The sequence below is a fragment of the Bos taurus genome, chromosome 10 (assembly GCF_002263795.3).
Source record: "Bos taurus isolate L1 Dominette 01449 registration number 42190680 breed Hereford chromosome 10, ARS-UCD2.0, whole genome shotgun sequence".
Classification (NCBI taxonomy): Eukaryota; Metazoa; Chordata; class Mammalia; order Artiodactyla; family Bovidae; genus Bos; species Bos taurus.
This window is the reverse complement of record NC_037337.1, coordinates 22026992-22043493: the sequence shown is the minus strand read 5'-3', so window position 1 is coordinate 22043493 and position 16502 is coordinate 22026992. Positions and strand designations below refer to the sequence as shown.

At 44.1% G+C, this 16502-nt stretch overlaps 1 protein-coding gene and 1 pseudogene across 1 annotated transcript; both read left to right on the top strand.

The window, feature by feature from the left end:
* The first annotated feature begins 1023 nt into the window (after window positions 1-1023).
* Window positions 1024-16326, top strand: OXA1L (OXA1L mitochondrial inner membrane protein). The gene is given in 10 exon segments (NM_001035335.2): window positions 1024-1098; window positions 1540-1701; window positions 12203-12416; window positions 13769-13912; window positions 14183-14268; window positions 14748-14912; window positions 15099-15203; window positions 15290-15452; window positions 15539-15619; window positions 15704-16326. Coding segments are annotated over 10 exon segments (1326 nt in total). The 5' UTR covers window positions 1024-1035; the 3' UTR covers window positions 15847-16326.
* LOC132346288 (large ribosomal subunit protein eL21-like) lies at window positions 7712-10307 on the top strand (annotated as a pseudogene).
* Window positions 16327-16502: the final 176 nt, after the last annotated feature.

Sequence of the window (16502 nt, the reverse complement as noted above, 5' to 3'; positions counted from 1 at the left end):
CAGCATGTTCGCCTCTCATCTTTAAAGATTTGTCCCCTAGGGGACTTCGCTGGTGGTCCAATGGCTAAGACTCCTTGTTCCCAAGGCAGAAGGCCAAGGTTCATCCCTGGTCAGGGAGCTAGATCCCGCATGTCCTGACTAAGAGTTCACATGCTGCAACTAAATACATATTTTTAAAAAAGATTTGTCCCCTCAATGTCACAAGAGGCTCCTCAATCACCCTAAGGAAAGCGCAGAGCCTCCTCTTGAAGTTTTCTCTTTTTATCTGGAAGGAAAGTATTTCCTAGAAGCTACCTTCCTTCAATTTCTAATTCCAGACCATTCTCAAATTTCACTGGATCAGTGATTACAGGGGCTTCCCAGGTGGCGCCAGTGGTAAAGAACTTGCCTGACAATACAGGAGACATAAGAGACACCGGTTCGATCACTGAATTGGGAAGATCCCCTGGAGGAGGAAATAACAACCCACACCAATATTCTCGCCTGAAGAATCCCATGGACAGAGGAACCTGGTGGGCTACAGTCCATGGTGTCGCAAAGAGTCGGACACGACTAAAGTAACTTAGCACGCACTGTAATTTGTTGTAGTTCAGTTGCGTCCGACTCTGCGACCCCACGGACTGCCTGCAGCACGCCAGGCTTCCCGATACATTACAATATTACCTAGCAACAACAAATCAAACATCACTGGGTACAGAAAACCCACACCGAGGACAGCCAGACCCTCTGGAGAGTCTTTTTTAGAGAATAGCGGATTTTAAGTATAGAGAGAAAACCGCTCAGGATTTACAGCCACTAACAAAACCTGGTTATTAGGCTCTGAACTTCAATCTCCTGAAAACAGAATCAGCGCGATCTCGTTAATGTCCCTTTGCGGCTTCTTACCCACTTCAAATATGGCCGCCAAGCGCCAGTTTCCTTTACCTCTCGAGTGTGGTAAAACTCTGACTTCACGCCCATTTCCAAAAGGGCTTCCTCCCGCGAGGCTGCGGTTCTCAGTGCGCAGACGCAAACGTACGTCCTCTTCCCGGCAAGATGGCGTTGGCGTTGATGTGCGGACGCCGGCAGCTTCTGTGCTTACTACGGCCCCAGCGTCAGGTAAGGATACCCCGGGTCCGAGCGCCAGGATGCCTCACTGTCCCTGTGAGCCGAGCCAGGAGTGGCTTGTGCAAACGGGCATGAGCAGACGCTGACCTGCTCACCCGTACCTCCTTCTCGTGGCCTCGGGTCATATGAGGGCGCGGAAGGGTTACGTCCCAGACTCCGCGGGGTCAGCAGCCTCGTATTTTAGTCTGTTCCTGGGACAAGCGTCACTTCTTCTAGAGAAACCTCAGCCTCAACTTCTGGGCCCCGGGGTGGGTCTGCGGTAGCTGAGAAGCAGGACTCACAGCTTGCATGCTTTCGGGCTCGCAGTCTGAGCGCGGGGAGTAGGAGAGTCTTCACCTGTGGAAATTGGCTGCCTGTCTCCTGAGGGGAGGGATGAGCATAATTATCGATTTTACCTGATAAAAGGACTCCATCTCCCTTTTACCCACTCAGTTCCACAGCGTCGCAGGGCCCTGCCAGTGGCCCCGGAAACCGCTGACAGCTGGGCTCGGGTTCCCAGCCGACCGGTGCCTCGGGCACCCGCGCTATGTCCTGCTCATGGCCCCAGGCCCCCGCGGCCTCAGTACCTCTGCCGTCTCTTTTGGAGAAGCCCAGGTAAGAGACATTTCGTCACTGAAATGTTAGGAATGGTGCTTCTTCTTGCAGATTTTATTTTTATTTTGCTTTGATTGGGAGGAGGGGAATATGGAGCTGTGTTCTTGTCCACACACCACCCAACTCCCCAAATGATAGCATCTCTGCTTGGGATAGATTTTCACATCAGTGGTAAAATTATTGAGAGCGCAGGAGGAAAAGTTTATGTTGTAAACAAGGCGTTGTTTGCCAGAATGGTGGCAAGCCACTGATGGTGAAATAAGATGCAATTCTGTTTGTATATTGGAAAAATTATAATTTGCATGTCAAATGTGGATAAAGAATGTCACCTGCCATATCAGTAAACAAAGGATGTTGAGGCCAGCAGTCCCAGTGGCCACCCCCAACAAGTGCACCCTGAGGGAATTGAGGATGGAGAAACAATACTAGCGGTAGCTAGTTAGGGTACATATCAAAGGAGTGATTTCAGTAAGCCCGAACTCTTGCATCTTTCCATACATAGAAAAACACTAAATTCATTAACTTGAGACTTCTGGTTTTTATTAGCTGTAATTTTTTGGTGTTGTAATTACCTGGTTGGGCTGGGACTGAGGGGCATTGTTTGGCAAACTCCTGTATATCCTGGCTCCTCCCTTACCTCTTCTGAACAGTCCCTCAGAGCTGAGAGCCTGTGTCCTAGGCTTAAGACCCGAGTAATAATAATAAGTATTAGTCGCTCAGTCAACTCTTTGCAACTTCATGGACTGTAGCCCGCCAGGCTCCTCTGTGCATGGAATTCTCCAGGCAAGAATACTGGAGTGGGTAGCCATTCCCTTCTCCAGGGGATCCTCCCCACCCAGGGATCAAACCCTGTTCTCCTGCTTTGCAGGGTGATTCTTTACCATCTGAGCCACCAGGGAAGCCCCTCAGTAATGCCCCAAATAAAACACAATTCTCAACTTTTAGGTCTTGTTTTTTTTCCAGTGGGCAGTTTGGGCTACCAGCGAAGGGGCCCAGAGTAGTGTTTTCCCCTTCCCCTGAACTGGGGCCTTGGTACAAGCAGGGGCCTCTTGTGCCTATCTGCCTCCTCAGAGAGTCCAGACAAATGTGGGTGAGTCTCTCCTGGTTCTCGGATCTCCCACTTACTGGTTGATAATCCTTGTATTTGGCAATGTCTAACAGGTACCTGGCTCCCCATTTGAAAGTATGGTGTGCATTCGGCAGCCAATCAAATAGACTGAGCTTCTGGGCAGTCTTTTGTCTGACCGTGCCAATTCTCAGGGACTTCAGTCATCTTAATCTTGGTTGCATCAGCCTATACAATAACGACCTTTACTTTCTTATACTGTTTTGAGTAAACTTTATAGATCTTCTGAAGGCTACATCCTTTGTACTTTCTTGTAGGGGTACCTCTTTTGTCTTACTGATTTGAGTTGTAATTAAAGTGCCACCTGTCAATAACCACTGATGCTTTAAATTGGAAAAATGTCTTCATAGATACATTTTTACAGAGCTCTCATTATATACAGCTGTTTATTGATACCTATGGAAAAAAAAACAGAAGGTGACTACACACAAACTCACACACACACACACAGTAGTTAACCTAAGAATTCTGTTAGTTTTTTTGTTTTTTAAAAAAGGTATGGGCAACCTTATTTGTGGTTTCTGTTTCCCTTCAGTGAGTGGGTTTTACAGATGCTAATAAAAACATGAAGATCATTAATGTTGATTAGGCTGATTAACGGAGGTTTAAGAAATGAAGAGAAAATCTACAAACTTCTTCCCACTAAAGTGGAAATGTTAAAGAACTCGTGTCTCAAATGGATAAAGAAATCTTTAAGTGGTTATATTAAGAAAAAAGATATATAAAACAGATGCTAATAGGATCAAAACAAAAGGTTTCAACACATTACCTTAGGTTGGATGGACCAACATTATTGGTCCCAGTATTAGCTTTTCTTCCCCCTAAAGGCTAGAAGAAACTTAAACAGAGATATCTGACTAACAGTTGCTTGGGACAACAGTCGGGGCAGTTGATTAAGTTTTAAAAAATTGATAAAAGAGCCTGAGTCCCTTGGCTCAACCTCTCACTGGGAACCCAGAGCCTTTTATACAAAAATAGATCAAATGATTTTATTAAAAAGGAAGTTTCTGGACTGCTTCTAAGACCAAGACTTGATGTGATCCTGACAGAGACTAAAGTTAAAGTTATAGAAGTTGATAGAAATGAGATAAAAATTTATCAAAACTGGTATATTTAAATGGGCTTTATGTAAGATGATTATATCTCTTTTGCCTTATTGTGGGATAGACATCATGTCTCACTCCCCTGCCTGTTATTATTATAAGACAGGGCATATAAATCTGCTCCTCAGACTATAGTAATTAACCATACTAAAGGAAACCAGTAGGGTTATCAGAGCACACACACCATAACGTAAAAACTGGGAGCTGATGTCCCAGGGCTAGCAAAAATAGTAATAGAGATTTGCTCTGGGTCTAACTGGTGCACTCAGAAAGAGGGCCTTTGTTGAATGCCTTATAAAAACTTTTGAAGACATAGTAAATTGAACCCTAAAGTTCTATAATGTAGAAATCTTGATTTTCAGTTTAGTTGGAAGTCAGTGATTAAAAAAGAAAACAAAATTTAGTTCAGCAAATCAGTCTTAGTATCACTTAGGCAATTGACCAGTTCTTTGGGAAATTAAAAGCAACTATTTTTGTCTTGAAAATCTCTATAAATCAGAAATGTAAATATAGCCTCTAAACGAGTAAGTTTATTAATACTTGATTCAAAACTTAAGTTTTTTGTTGTTGTTGTTGGTTGCTAAGTTGTGTCCGACTCTTTGTGACCCCATGGACGGTAGTCCCCCCCAGACTTCTCTGTCCATGGGATTTCTCAGGCAAGAATACTGCAGTGGGTTGCCATTTCCTTTTCCACATAACTAAGTATTTTAATGAAACTATGAGATCTCTAGTATTATCTGTTTGTATGTCTGTATATATATTATGGAGAAGTCAATGGCACCCCGCTCTAGTACTCTTGCCTGGAAAATCCCATGGACGGAGAAGCCTGGAAGGCTGCAGTCCATGGGCTCGCTGAGGGTCGGACATGACTGAGCGACTTCACTTTCACTTTTCACTTTCATGCATTGGAGAAGGAAATGGCAACCCACTCCACTGTTCTTGCCTGGGGAATCCCAGGGACGGTGGAGCCTGGTGGGCTGCCGTCTATGGGGTCGCACAGAGTCAGACACGACTGAAGTGACTTAGCAGCAGCATATATATTATACATATAAGATGTCACTATCTCTGGATATACTTTTCAAAATTTATAAAAGTCCTCTATTTAATTGACTTTAAAGTAAGTACTTACAAATTAACTCTTTCTATATAAAGGAAACTGGCCAGAATGAATTTCGGGTTCATGTGATCTAGGAAGTAGTAAATTAATATCTGGTGTTAAAGCTAGCTTAAGCATGCTGGCTTAATCAGTTAGACATATCTTTTATTCTACCTAGGTTTACTAAAAGTCAGTAAGTTCATATTCTTTGGCAATGTTTTCAGCAAGAAAAAATAATAACTTGGTGTTATTTTCATAAGTTAGGAAATCCACAACCCACATGGTGCAGCAAAATAAATGAGTTGAGTTATCAACTGGGGGGAAAAAAAGCACAACATAAAGGTTGAGAGTTGAGTCTTACTTGGGGCATTCAGTTCAGTTCAGTCACTCAGTCGTGTTCGACTCTTTGTGACCCCAGTAAACTGTAGCACACCAGGCTTCCCTGTCCATCACCAACTCTGGGAGCTTACTCAAATTCATATCCATCAAGTCAGTGATGCTCTCCAACTGTCTCATCCACTGTTGGCCCCTTCTCCTCCTGCCTTCAATCTTTCCAAGCATCAGGGTCTTTTCAAATGAGTCAGCTCTTCCCATCAGGTGGCCAAAGTAGTAGAGTTTCAGCTTCAGCATCAGTCCTTCCAATGAATAATCAGGACTGATTTCCTTTAGGATGAACTGGTTGGATCTCCTTGCAGTCCAAGGGACTCTCAGGAGTCTTCTCCAACACCACAGTTCAGAGGCATCAGTTCTTTGGCACTCATCTTTCTTGATAGTCCAATTCTCACATCCATACATGACTACTGGAAAAACCATAGCTTTGACTAGACGGACTTTTGTTGGCAAAGTAATGTCTCTGCTTTTTAATATGCTGTCTAGGTTGGAGCTTTTCTTCCAAGGAGCAAGCATCTTTTAATTTCATGGCTGCAGTCACCATCTGCAGTGATTTTGGAGCCCCCAAAAATAAAGTCTCTCACTGTTTCCATTGTTTCCCCATCTGATTGCCTGAAGTGATGGGACCGGATGCCACGATCTTAGTTTTCTGAATGTTGAGCTTTAAGCCAACTTTTTCACTCTCCTCTTTTACTTTCATCAAGAGATTCTTTAGTTCTTCTTCACTTTCTGCCATCAGGGTAGTGTCATCTGCATATCTGATGTTATTGATATTTCTCCTGGCAGTCTTGATTCCAGCTTGGGCTTCATCCAGCCCAGCATTTTACATGATGGACTCTGCATAGAAGTTAAATAAGCAGGGTGACAATACACAGCCTTGACATACTCCTTTCCCAATTTGGAACGAGTCTGTTATTCCATGTCCAGTTCTAACTTGCTTCTTGACCTACATACAGATTTCTCATTAGGCAGGTAAGGTTGTCTGATATTCCCATCTCTTTAAGAATTTTCCACAGTTTTTTGTGATCCACACAGTCAAAGGCTTTGGTGTAGTCAATAAAGCAGAAGTAGATGTTTTTCTGGAACTCTCTTGCTTTTTTGATGACCCAACAGATATTGGCAATCTGATCTCTGGTTCCTCTGCCTTTTCGAAAACCAGCTTGAACATCTGGAAGTTCATAGTTTATGTATTGTTGAAGCCTGGCTTGGAGAATTTGGGGCATTACTGAGGACTTAACTAGGATGCAAGCTCCCAGCTCTGAGGGATTGTTCCAAAGAGGTGAGTGAGGAGCCAAGGTATATAGGAGTTTTGCAAAACAAACAAAAAGGTAGTTGAAACATCAAAGGATTACTGTTAAAGAAAAACCAAGTGTCTCAAGTTTATGAGTTTAGCACTTTTCTGTGTAAGGAAAGATACAGGAGTCTTTTGTTCAGGTGCTCAGTGATGTCCACCTCTTTGTGACCCCATGAACTGCACCATGCCCGGCTTCCCTATCCTTCACTATCTCCTGGAGTTTGCTCAAACTCATATCCATTGAGTCGATGATGCCATCCAACCATCGTTTGCCACCCCCTTTTCTTCTTGCCTTCAGTCTTTCCCAGCATCAGGGTCTTTTCCAGTGAGTTGACTCTTCACATCAGATGGCCAAAGTATTGGAACCTCAGCATTAGTGCTTCCAATGAATATTCAGTGTTGATGTCCTTTAGAATTGACTACTTTGATCTCTTTGCTGTCCAAGGGACTCTCAGGCATCTTCTCTAGCACCACCTCTTCGAAAGCACCAATTCTTTGGCACTCAGCCTTCTTTATGATCCAACTCTCTCACCTGTACATGACTACTGCAAAAACCATAGCTTTGAGTATACAGACCTTTGTGGGCAAAGTGATGTCTCTGCTTTTTAATACATTGTTAGATTTGTCATAGTTTTTCTTCCAAGGAGCAAGCGTCTTTTTTTTTTTTTTTTTTTTTAAAGCTTAAAATGTATTTTAATAAGTTCATGTTGCATTATTCATTTCTCAGAAAAACTTCAAAGGTATTAGGGACAAACCAAACATGGTACACCAATAAAAAATGCACAGCATAACTACCTAAGATAGGCAAAGCTAAGAGCTACCATCTGACACTCAGCATACAGCAACCCTGTTCTCAGGATTGTACTAGGCCTATCAAGAAAGCTGTGAATGGCAACATCACAGACACAAAAGGGCCATTTCTGGGTTGTCCTTACCCAAGAAAAAGATGGAGGCAAGTTTAACACAAGATTTTTTAAAGATACACTAAATGAAAATCTCTAAGAGAAAATGTCTTCCTTGGGACATGAAAGGGTAATATATGGGACATAACAGAACCGTATGTATATTGTCTGTGACCTCTGTGGACATGTGCCTGAATTCCCACCTGGGAGTGATTGGAACAGTGGGGCCAAGGTCATTGGGGGATGTTTGGTTTTTGTGGTATATGTGACAGGATCTCTGGGGTGAGACAGTGCACTCAGTCATGTCCGACTCTTGCGACCCCATGGACTGTAGCCTGCCAGGCTCCTCTGTCTATGGGATTCTCCAGGCAAGAATACTGGAGTGGGCTGCCATTTCCTTCTCCAGGGAGCAAGCGTCTTTTAATTTAATGGCTGCCGCCACTGTCCACAGTGATTTTGGAGCCTAAGAAAATAAAGTCGGTCACTGTTTCCATTGTTTCCCTATCTATTTGCTATGAAGTAGTGGAACCAGATGCCATGATCTTAGTTTTTTTGAATGTTGAGTTTTGAGCCAGCTTTTTCACTCTCCGACCTTTAGTTCTTCAGAACCTTTAGCCCTTTAGTTCCTCTTCACTTTCTGCCATTAGGGTGGAGTCATCTGCATATCTGAGGTTATTGATATTTCTCCCTGCAGTCTTGATTCCAGCTTGAGCTTCATCCAGTTCGGCATTTCACATGATGTATTCTGCATAGAAGTTAAATAAGCAGGATGACAATATACAGCCTTGACGTACTCCTTTCCCAATTTGGAACCAGTCTGTTGTTCCATGTCCCGTTCTAAGTGTTGCTTCCTGACTTGTGTACAGGTTTCTCCTTTCTTACAGGAGGCAGGTAAGATGTTCTGGTATTCCTGTCTCTTTAAGAATTTTCTGCCGTTTGTTGTGACCCACACAATCAAAGGCTTTAACACAGTCAATGAAGCAGAAGTAGATGTTTCTCTGGAATTCCCTTGCTTTTTCTGTGATTCAGCATATGTTGGCAATTTGACCTCTGGTTCCTCTGCCTTTTCTAAATCCAGCTTGTACAACTGAAAGTTCTCAGTTCACATACTGTTGAAGCCTCACTTGGAGGATGTTGAGCATTGCTTTGCTAGCATGTGAAATAGGTGCGGTTGTGCAGTTTGAACATTCTTTGGCATTGCCCTTCTTTGGCATTGGAATAAAAACTGACCTTTTCCAGTCCTGTGGCTACTGCTGAGTTTTTCCAAATTTGCTGGCATGTTGAATGCAGTACTTTCACAACATCATCTTTTAGGATTTGAAATAACTCAGATGGAATTCCATCACTTCCAGTAGCTTTGTTTGTAGTAATGCTTCCTAAGGCCCATTTGACTTCAAACTCCAGGATGTCTGGCTCTAGATGAGTGATCACACCATCGTGGTTATCCAGTTGGTCAAACTTAACTGCAAATGCAATAAAAGAGCCCCATATTGGCCATTTTCAGGGCAAGATTTCCTTTAATTCCCAATTAAGTGAGTACTTACACGTTTTGTACATACATAGACGTGGCTAGAGTGTTAGTTGGAGGCAAAGATGTTAGGCCAGCCTCTCATCTAATCACCCAGTTTAGACTGCTTGGTGTCTCTACTGAGCAACTCCCCATCTTTCATCTGGGCTCCCCTAGTATCTTTCAGCTGGGGAGCCAGGTACCAGTTAGAGACTGCCAAATAAAACTCAGAATCATCAGCCAATAGTCAGGAGATCCAAGAATCCCCCTGAATTGTCTGGATTCTCCAAGGAGGCAGACAGTCCCAAGAGGCCTCTGCTAATATGAGGCCCTAAGTCCTCAAAGAGTTCAGGTGAAGGAGAGAGGTATACTCTGGATCCTTTGGTAGTCACCAAAATGGTTAACTGTGAAAAGTGTACAACCTAAAAGTTGAAGATTATGTTTTATTCAGTGAACTTGCTAAGGACTTAAGCCTGGAAGACTGCCTCTCAGATAAGCTCTGAGGGGCTGTTCCAAAGAGGTAAGAAAGGAGCCAGGATATATGGAAGTTTGGGGAGGTGGCGGGAAACAGGTAGTCAGAATATCAAAAGATTTTTTTAAAATAGTATTAAAGAAAAACCAGGCTCTTCTCTCTCCCGGCCCCTCAGACTGATTCGCCAAGATGACCAACACAAAGGGAAAGAGGCGGGGCACCCGCTACATGTTCTCCAGGCCTTTCAGAAAACATGGAGTTGTTCCTTTGGCCACATCATGCGAATCTACAGGAAGAGTGATATTGTAGATATCAAGGGAATGCGTACTGTTCAAAAAGGAATGCCCCACAAATGTTACCATGGCAAAACTGGGAGAATCTACAATGTCACCCAGCATGCTGTTGGCATCATTATAAACAAACAAGTTAAGGGCAAGATTCTTGCCAAGAGAATTAGTGTGCGTATCGAGCATATTAAGCACTCTAAGAGCCGAGATAGCTTCCTGAAACGTGTGAAGGAAAATGATCAGAAAAAGAAGGAAGCCAAAGAGAAAGGGACTTGGGTTCAGCTGAAGCACCAGCCTGCTCCACCCAGAGAAGCACACTTTGTGAGGACCAATGGAAAGGAACCCAAACTGTTGGAGCCCATTCCCTATGAATTCATGGCCTGATGGGTGTAGAAATAAAGACCTGGACTGTGCAAATGATTCTCTTAATTGAGTAGAGGTGTTGTGTCCAAATTGAGTGGGTGATGTCTTTTTAAATTTAGTGTTTTTTCTTCCTGAAAGGTGTAAGATAGTTTGTTGTTCAGTATGCTCCATTTTTTAATAAACTGCCAGATATTATTTATAAAAAAAAGAAAAACCAGATATCTCAAGTTGATGAGTTTAGCACTTTTCTATGTATGGACTGATGTAAGAGTCTGGGCTTGTTGAGATCATTCCTTTGATAAGCACCTTAAGTATAAAGTAAGTAAGTGAAGTCGCTCAGTTGTGTCCGACTCTTTGTGACCCCATGGATTATAGCTACCAGGCTCCTCTGTCCGTGGGATTTTCCAGGCAATAGTACTGGAGTGGATTTCCATTTCCTTCTCCAGCGGATCTTCCCGAGCGTGGGATCGAACCCGGGTCTCCCGCATTGTAGACAGATGCTTTACAGTCTGAGCTACCAGTATATAGCACCAATATTCTGTTTTCCTCCGTCCTGAATCCCCTCAGGGTATACAGTTGAGGGTGGCTGATGGCTGCCGCACCCTTTGTTTACTCATATGGCAGGCAACGTTTTTCTTCCACATAGCGGTCTTTCACAGGCAATCTAGAGAATTCTAGATTATCAACAGGGCCTGATCCAAAAGTAAGCAGTTTGAGTGGCCTATCAGCAGAATCTTTGCCAGATCTACACATCAGCCTTCCTAGTGCCATGGGACAAAACTAGGCATAATGCCTCCCAACTTTTGGTCAAATTTATGACCTGAAAAGAGGAAAAAAAGAGAAAAAATTTATGACCAAAGAATGTCACCTGCCGCGTCAGCAAACAAAGTATATCTGGGCCATCAGCCACTGCAGCCACCCCTATAGTGCATCCTGAGGGGATTCAGGATGGAGAAGCAGAATACTGGCCCTAGAAAGTTAAGGTATATATCAAAGGAATGATTTCAATAAACCGAGGCTCTTGTAGCTTTCCATACATAGAAAAGCACTAAATTCATTAACTTGAGACACCTACATGGTTTTTCTTGAATTAGCAGTAATCTTTTGGTGTTTGACTACCTGGTTTTTGGGGGTTGTTTGTTTTGCAAAAATTCTTGCATATCCTGGCTTCTTCCTCAGACCTGAGAGGCTGTGTCCTGGGCTGTGTCAGTAATGTCCCAAATAAAACACAATTCTCAACTTTGAGGTTGTGCGTTTTTTCAGTTGACACAATTACAACTTGTATGTCCCTGATTTCATGGACATTAATATTTCTCAGCACCAAGTAGATACCATCTTAAAAACTGAGTTGTTTAAAGAAAAATTATAATAGTTTAAGTGTATGCAAAATTGTGCCAGTGATACTCATGCAACTGAAATTTGGAAAATACTAATATAAGAAATAACTTCCTAACATGAAGGAGAGTCATGAAGTCTTATTCTGAGTAACTTATCTTCCTGCTTAGAGGGGAAAATAAAATATCCTTTTTTAAAAATCATGAACAGGAATATGTATTTAAAATAAGAAACCTTTACAAAGTAATGTTTTTTGAAAAACTGACAAATACCATAAGCATCATAAAACCTAGAAAAATAATTTTTAATTGACTTCCTGACATTAAATGTCATTTTTAAGCTTTGAATTCTTTGGACAGTATAGGCTACCATGGGAGAACAAGAAATAGGGAGTCCAGAGAGTAAGTACCCCAGTGTTGGTTGTTGTAAGAGGGACCTTGTTTTCTATGTGTCTGCCCCCTGCTGAATATAATGTGCTTAGTCGCTCAAGCGACTCTCTGTGACCCTTTGGACGGTAACCCACCAGGCTCCTCTGTCCATGGGATTTTTCAGACAAGAATACTAGTGTGGGTTGCCATTTCCTCCTCTAGGGACCGAATATAATACATGACTTTTTTCCCCCACAGGTTCCGGCCCCTCCAGTCATTCCTGCAACTCCCCCACCCACAGCAGTACCTGAAGTGGCTTCTGGAGAGGCCGCAGATGTCATCCAAGCTGCTGCGGAGCAGAGCTTTGCTGAACTTGGGCTGGGGTCCTACACCCCAGTGGGACTGATCCAGAACTTACTTGAATTTATGCATGTTAACCTAGGCCTACCATGGTGGGGAGCCATTGCTGCATGTAAGGGGAACATATCTGTACAAGGGTAGAGGAAATGGGGGTTTGGGGTAGAACATGTGAGGGTAGGGTTTAAGTATGGGGACCTCCGTAAAAGTGATGAAGCCTGATAAGAGAGTAGAAGATCAGGTCAGATGGGAAGATACTCACATTGCTCCTCTTATAAGGTTAAAACTGCTTTAAATTCTGTTTCTCCCCATACGTTGCTCCAGTGATCTTCTCTCCCCCATGTCTTCAGTTTCTCCATCTTTACTGCCTTCTCTGAACATATAGGTGTGTGCAGGCATACCATGTGTTTCTTGGTAAATTCCTTCGCCTCATCGTTAATTCACTTTTAACTACTACCCTTTCTCCGTCTCTTCATAGCTATCATTTAAAAGAGTATTCTACACCCAGTAGGCTTTTCTCTCTTTCTGTTCTGTGACCCTCAGCAGTCTGATTTATACCACCTCGTTCTAACTGCCAGTGATATCATTTCTTAGTCCACTTTTCATACTTGCCCTTTCTGCATCAGACACGGTAGAGTGTAGAACCTGCCCCTTGGCTTTTGCAACTTTGTCCATATCCTCCCATCTCCATTGCTCAGGACTCTACCTGCCCCTTCAGTGCTGGTATTCCGGGTTCTGTCCTTAGCTCCCTTCTCCGTCCACTTCACACCATTTATCATTATGGTGATAAAGCTTAAATGTGTATCTCCCCCTTGTCTCTTCTCAGCCCAGGCCCACTTGCTTATCACAGATACCATCAACTAAATAAATATTTGTTGAAATGATCAGGAAATGTGAAATGTAAGAAAAGAAATAGGAAGGAGTTAAAGCAGTAGGCCACCAGATTACCTCCTATTCCAGACATTTCTAGGACAGCATTTTTCAGACTTCATTCCTGGGAGCCCCAGAATTCTGTGAAAGTGCTTCTGAGCAAAGCAAATTCCAAAGATTGAACAGTCTTAATAGTCAGACAAGCCTCCTCACCCAGGGTAGCTTGATTTTATTTGTTATGTATATTGTGGTTACACTTAGAATTGAGGGAAAAAGGAGTCCATTAATCATAGAAAAGTTTGGAAACCATTGATCTATAAAAGTAGCTTCTGTCACCTTTTTGAGGAAATAAGATTGCTGGTTAGTTGTTTGGAGAAGTTAATGCCAGACTTTTGATGTCAAAGCAGAGGATTGAGCCTCAAAGGAACTGAGTCACACCTCGCCCTTTGTTTGGGGCCTGTGGGCATGAGCCACAGGGTGGGAAGGTCCAGGCAAGAGACCCTCTCAGGGAGGACCTAGAAACGTTTAGCCGTCTAGCTACAGAATGGCTTGATGGAGAATGCAGAATGTCACTCCACTCCTAGTTTGTGTTTCCAGGCACAGTCCTTGCCCGCTGCCTGGTGTTTCCTCTCATCGTGAAGGGCCAACGAGAGGCAGCCAAGATTCACAATCATTTGCCAGAGATTCAGAAGTTTTCCGCTCGAATCAGAGAGGCCAAGTTGACAGGAAACCACACAGAATGTGAGTCAGTCACAGAATGAGCATGGGAGAGGACCTGTTTTCCCTACATACAGCTGGGGGCGGGGAGAGGGCAGTGGGTAGGAGGGGGAACAACTCAAACTGGGAGTTACTACAGTTGGGCAAGTTCTGAGATATACCTGCTTCGTGGGCCTACTGCTTCCAGTGCCTGGCCAGGGTCGGTTAGATGTGACTCATGGGCCAGGTTATGAGGATGGTCACCTCCACCAACCTAGCTGTTAGCCCAACCATTAACTTCTACTCCCTTCCCAGTTTACAGGGCCTCCTCGGAGATGACATTCTACCAGAAAAAGCATGATATTAAACTCTTTAGACCTCTCATTCTACCACTGACTCAGGTGAGCAAAAAACATTTCCCCTCTAACTTCAGAAACAATCAGATTAAGAGAAACAACAACAAAAATTAAAAATCAGATTACCTCCTCTGTGTTTCCCAGGCAATGGCTCCCCACTCCAGTACTCTTGCCTGGAAAATCCCATGGACGGAGGAGCCTGGTGGGCTACAGTCCATGAGGTCGCTGAGTTGGACACGACTGAGCGACTTCACTTTCACTTTTCACTTCCATGCATTGGAGAAGGAAATGGCAACCCACTCCAGTGTTCTTGCCTGGAGAATCCCAGGGACGGGGGAGCCTGGTGGGCTGCCATCTATGGGGTCGCACAGAGTCGGACTCGACTGAAGCGACTTAGCAGCAGACCCTAAAAGCAGGTTGGCGGTGATATTATGCTACATAAACCCATTATGGGTTTCAATAATGGAGTTATTAAAATGTTCCCTCTGTTAAAGGGTACTGACACTGTTTATCCTGTGTCACAGGCCCCGATCTTCATCTCCTTCTTCATTGCCTTGAGAGAAATGGCCAACCTTCCCGTGCCCAGCCTGCAGACAGGTGGTCTCTGGTGGTTCCAGGATCTCACACTATCTGACCCCATCTACGTATTACCTCTGGTGGTCACAGCTACAATGTGGGGTGTCCTTGAGGTAAGCCCGGGTTCGCCAAGTGCCTGTCCTGCAGAGTGGGGAGTGAAAGGAAAGCAGTTGTATAGAATGGTCATTCTTCACTCCCTGGAGAAACAGAACTGATGGGTAAGAGATCTGAACCAGGATCAATGACATGCATTTGCTCGTCAAATATATGTTCTCCCTTGCTTTTTCTTTTTTTCCCAGTTAGGTGCTGAAACTGGCATGCAAAGTTCTGACCTTCAGTGGATGAGAAATTTTATCAGACTAATGCCCCTGGCAGTCTTGCCCATAACTATCCATTTCCCCACGGTAGGTGATGGCGTAGGGGCTGTCTCCAAGTCTCCTGGCAAGGTGCCCAGAGACGCAGCTTCCGAGTGCCTTCTCTTCTCATCCAGGCAGTGTTCATGTACTGGCTCTCCTCCAACATGTTTTCCCTGGGCCAGGTGGCCTGTCTCCGTATTCCTGCTGTACGCACTGTACTGAAAATTCCCCAACGTGTTGTGCACGACCCAGACAAGTTAGCTCCACGAGAAGGCTTCCTAAAGAGCTTCAAACAAGGTAAGGGCCCGTCCTCTGTGACAAGGACGGGGGAACGTGGTCTTGAAATGGGTCCAGGACCAATGGTCTTCCTCCCCTTTACACAGGCTGGAAGAATGCCGAAATGGCCCATCAGCTACAGGAACGGGAACGACGTATGCAGAACCACTTGGAGCTCGCTGCCAGGGGTAAATAACCCTTGCAGGCCAAATTCTGTCATTTGCTTCTTCCTTTTCTTCGTTCATCAGGATTTGTTTTCTCTTCTTCCCCAGGTCCGTTACGACAGACGTTTGCCCACAACCCTCTGCTGCAGCATGGAAAGAATGACCCTCCCAACACCCCCAACAGCAGCAGCAGCAGCAGCAGCAGCAACAAAGCAAAGTCAAAGCAACCCTGGCGTGACACGCTTGGCTGACCTCTGCTGCCTGCTCACACTGGCAGGAACTCTGTCTCTTCAGAGACTCAGCCTTCGAACACGATTTCATGCTGGGTCTTTGCGCCAGACCTAGAAACTGTGGGACATACTGATGTTCATTTAAAAATTGGATTCCACTACAGACTCTTCCACCTGATTGTGAAAGAACCCTGGGAGCCAGGTGATCTTTCCGTCCGCAGAGTTAGTAAACCTCTGTGCTACACACTGCTTCCTAACACTTACTAAACAGGGAAATGGATTGCGCGCTTCAGGAAGAATAGCTTGGGTGATGACTGCTCTTGCTGGCCCATGATCTTAGGAGGCATCTCAGTGTTGTAACCTGGCATGAAGGGCTAAATGTGTTGTCACACCCGTATTTGCCTTGTCTTCAGCGGTGTATGCCTGGTAAGTGGCGAATGTATATGGAGGAACCACATTTACTTATCCCAAGATTACCTATAAAATATCCTTCAAGAAGTAGATGTGCTCAATTTCTTAGTGATAAGAGGAACAGAAGTTGATACAGCTTTTATCAAATAACCTAGCATTTTGCTACAGCAGCATAGGTGTTCTCTTGGGTAGAGGCTGATTGCATCAGCCTTCAGCACCTGGGTTAAGAGGGAAGAAATGCTCAGATTCTTTGTAACATAAGATTG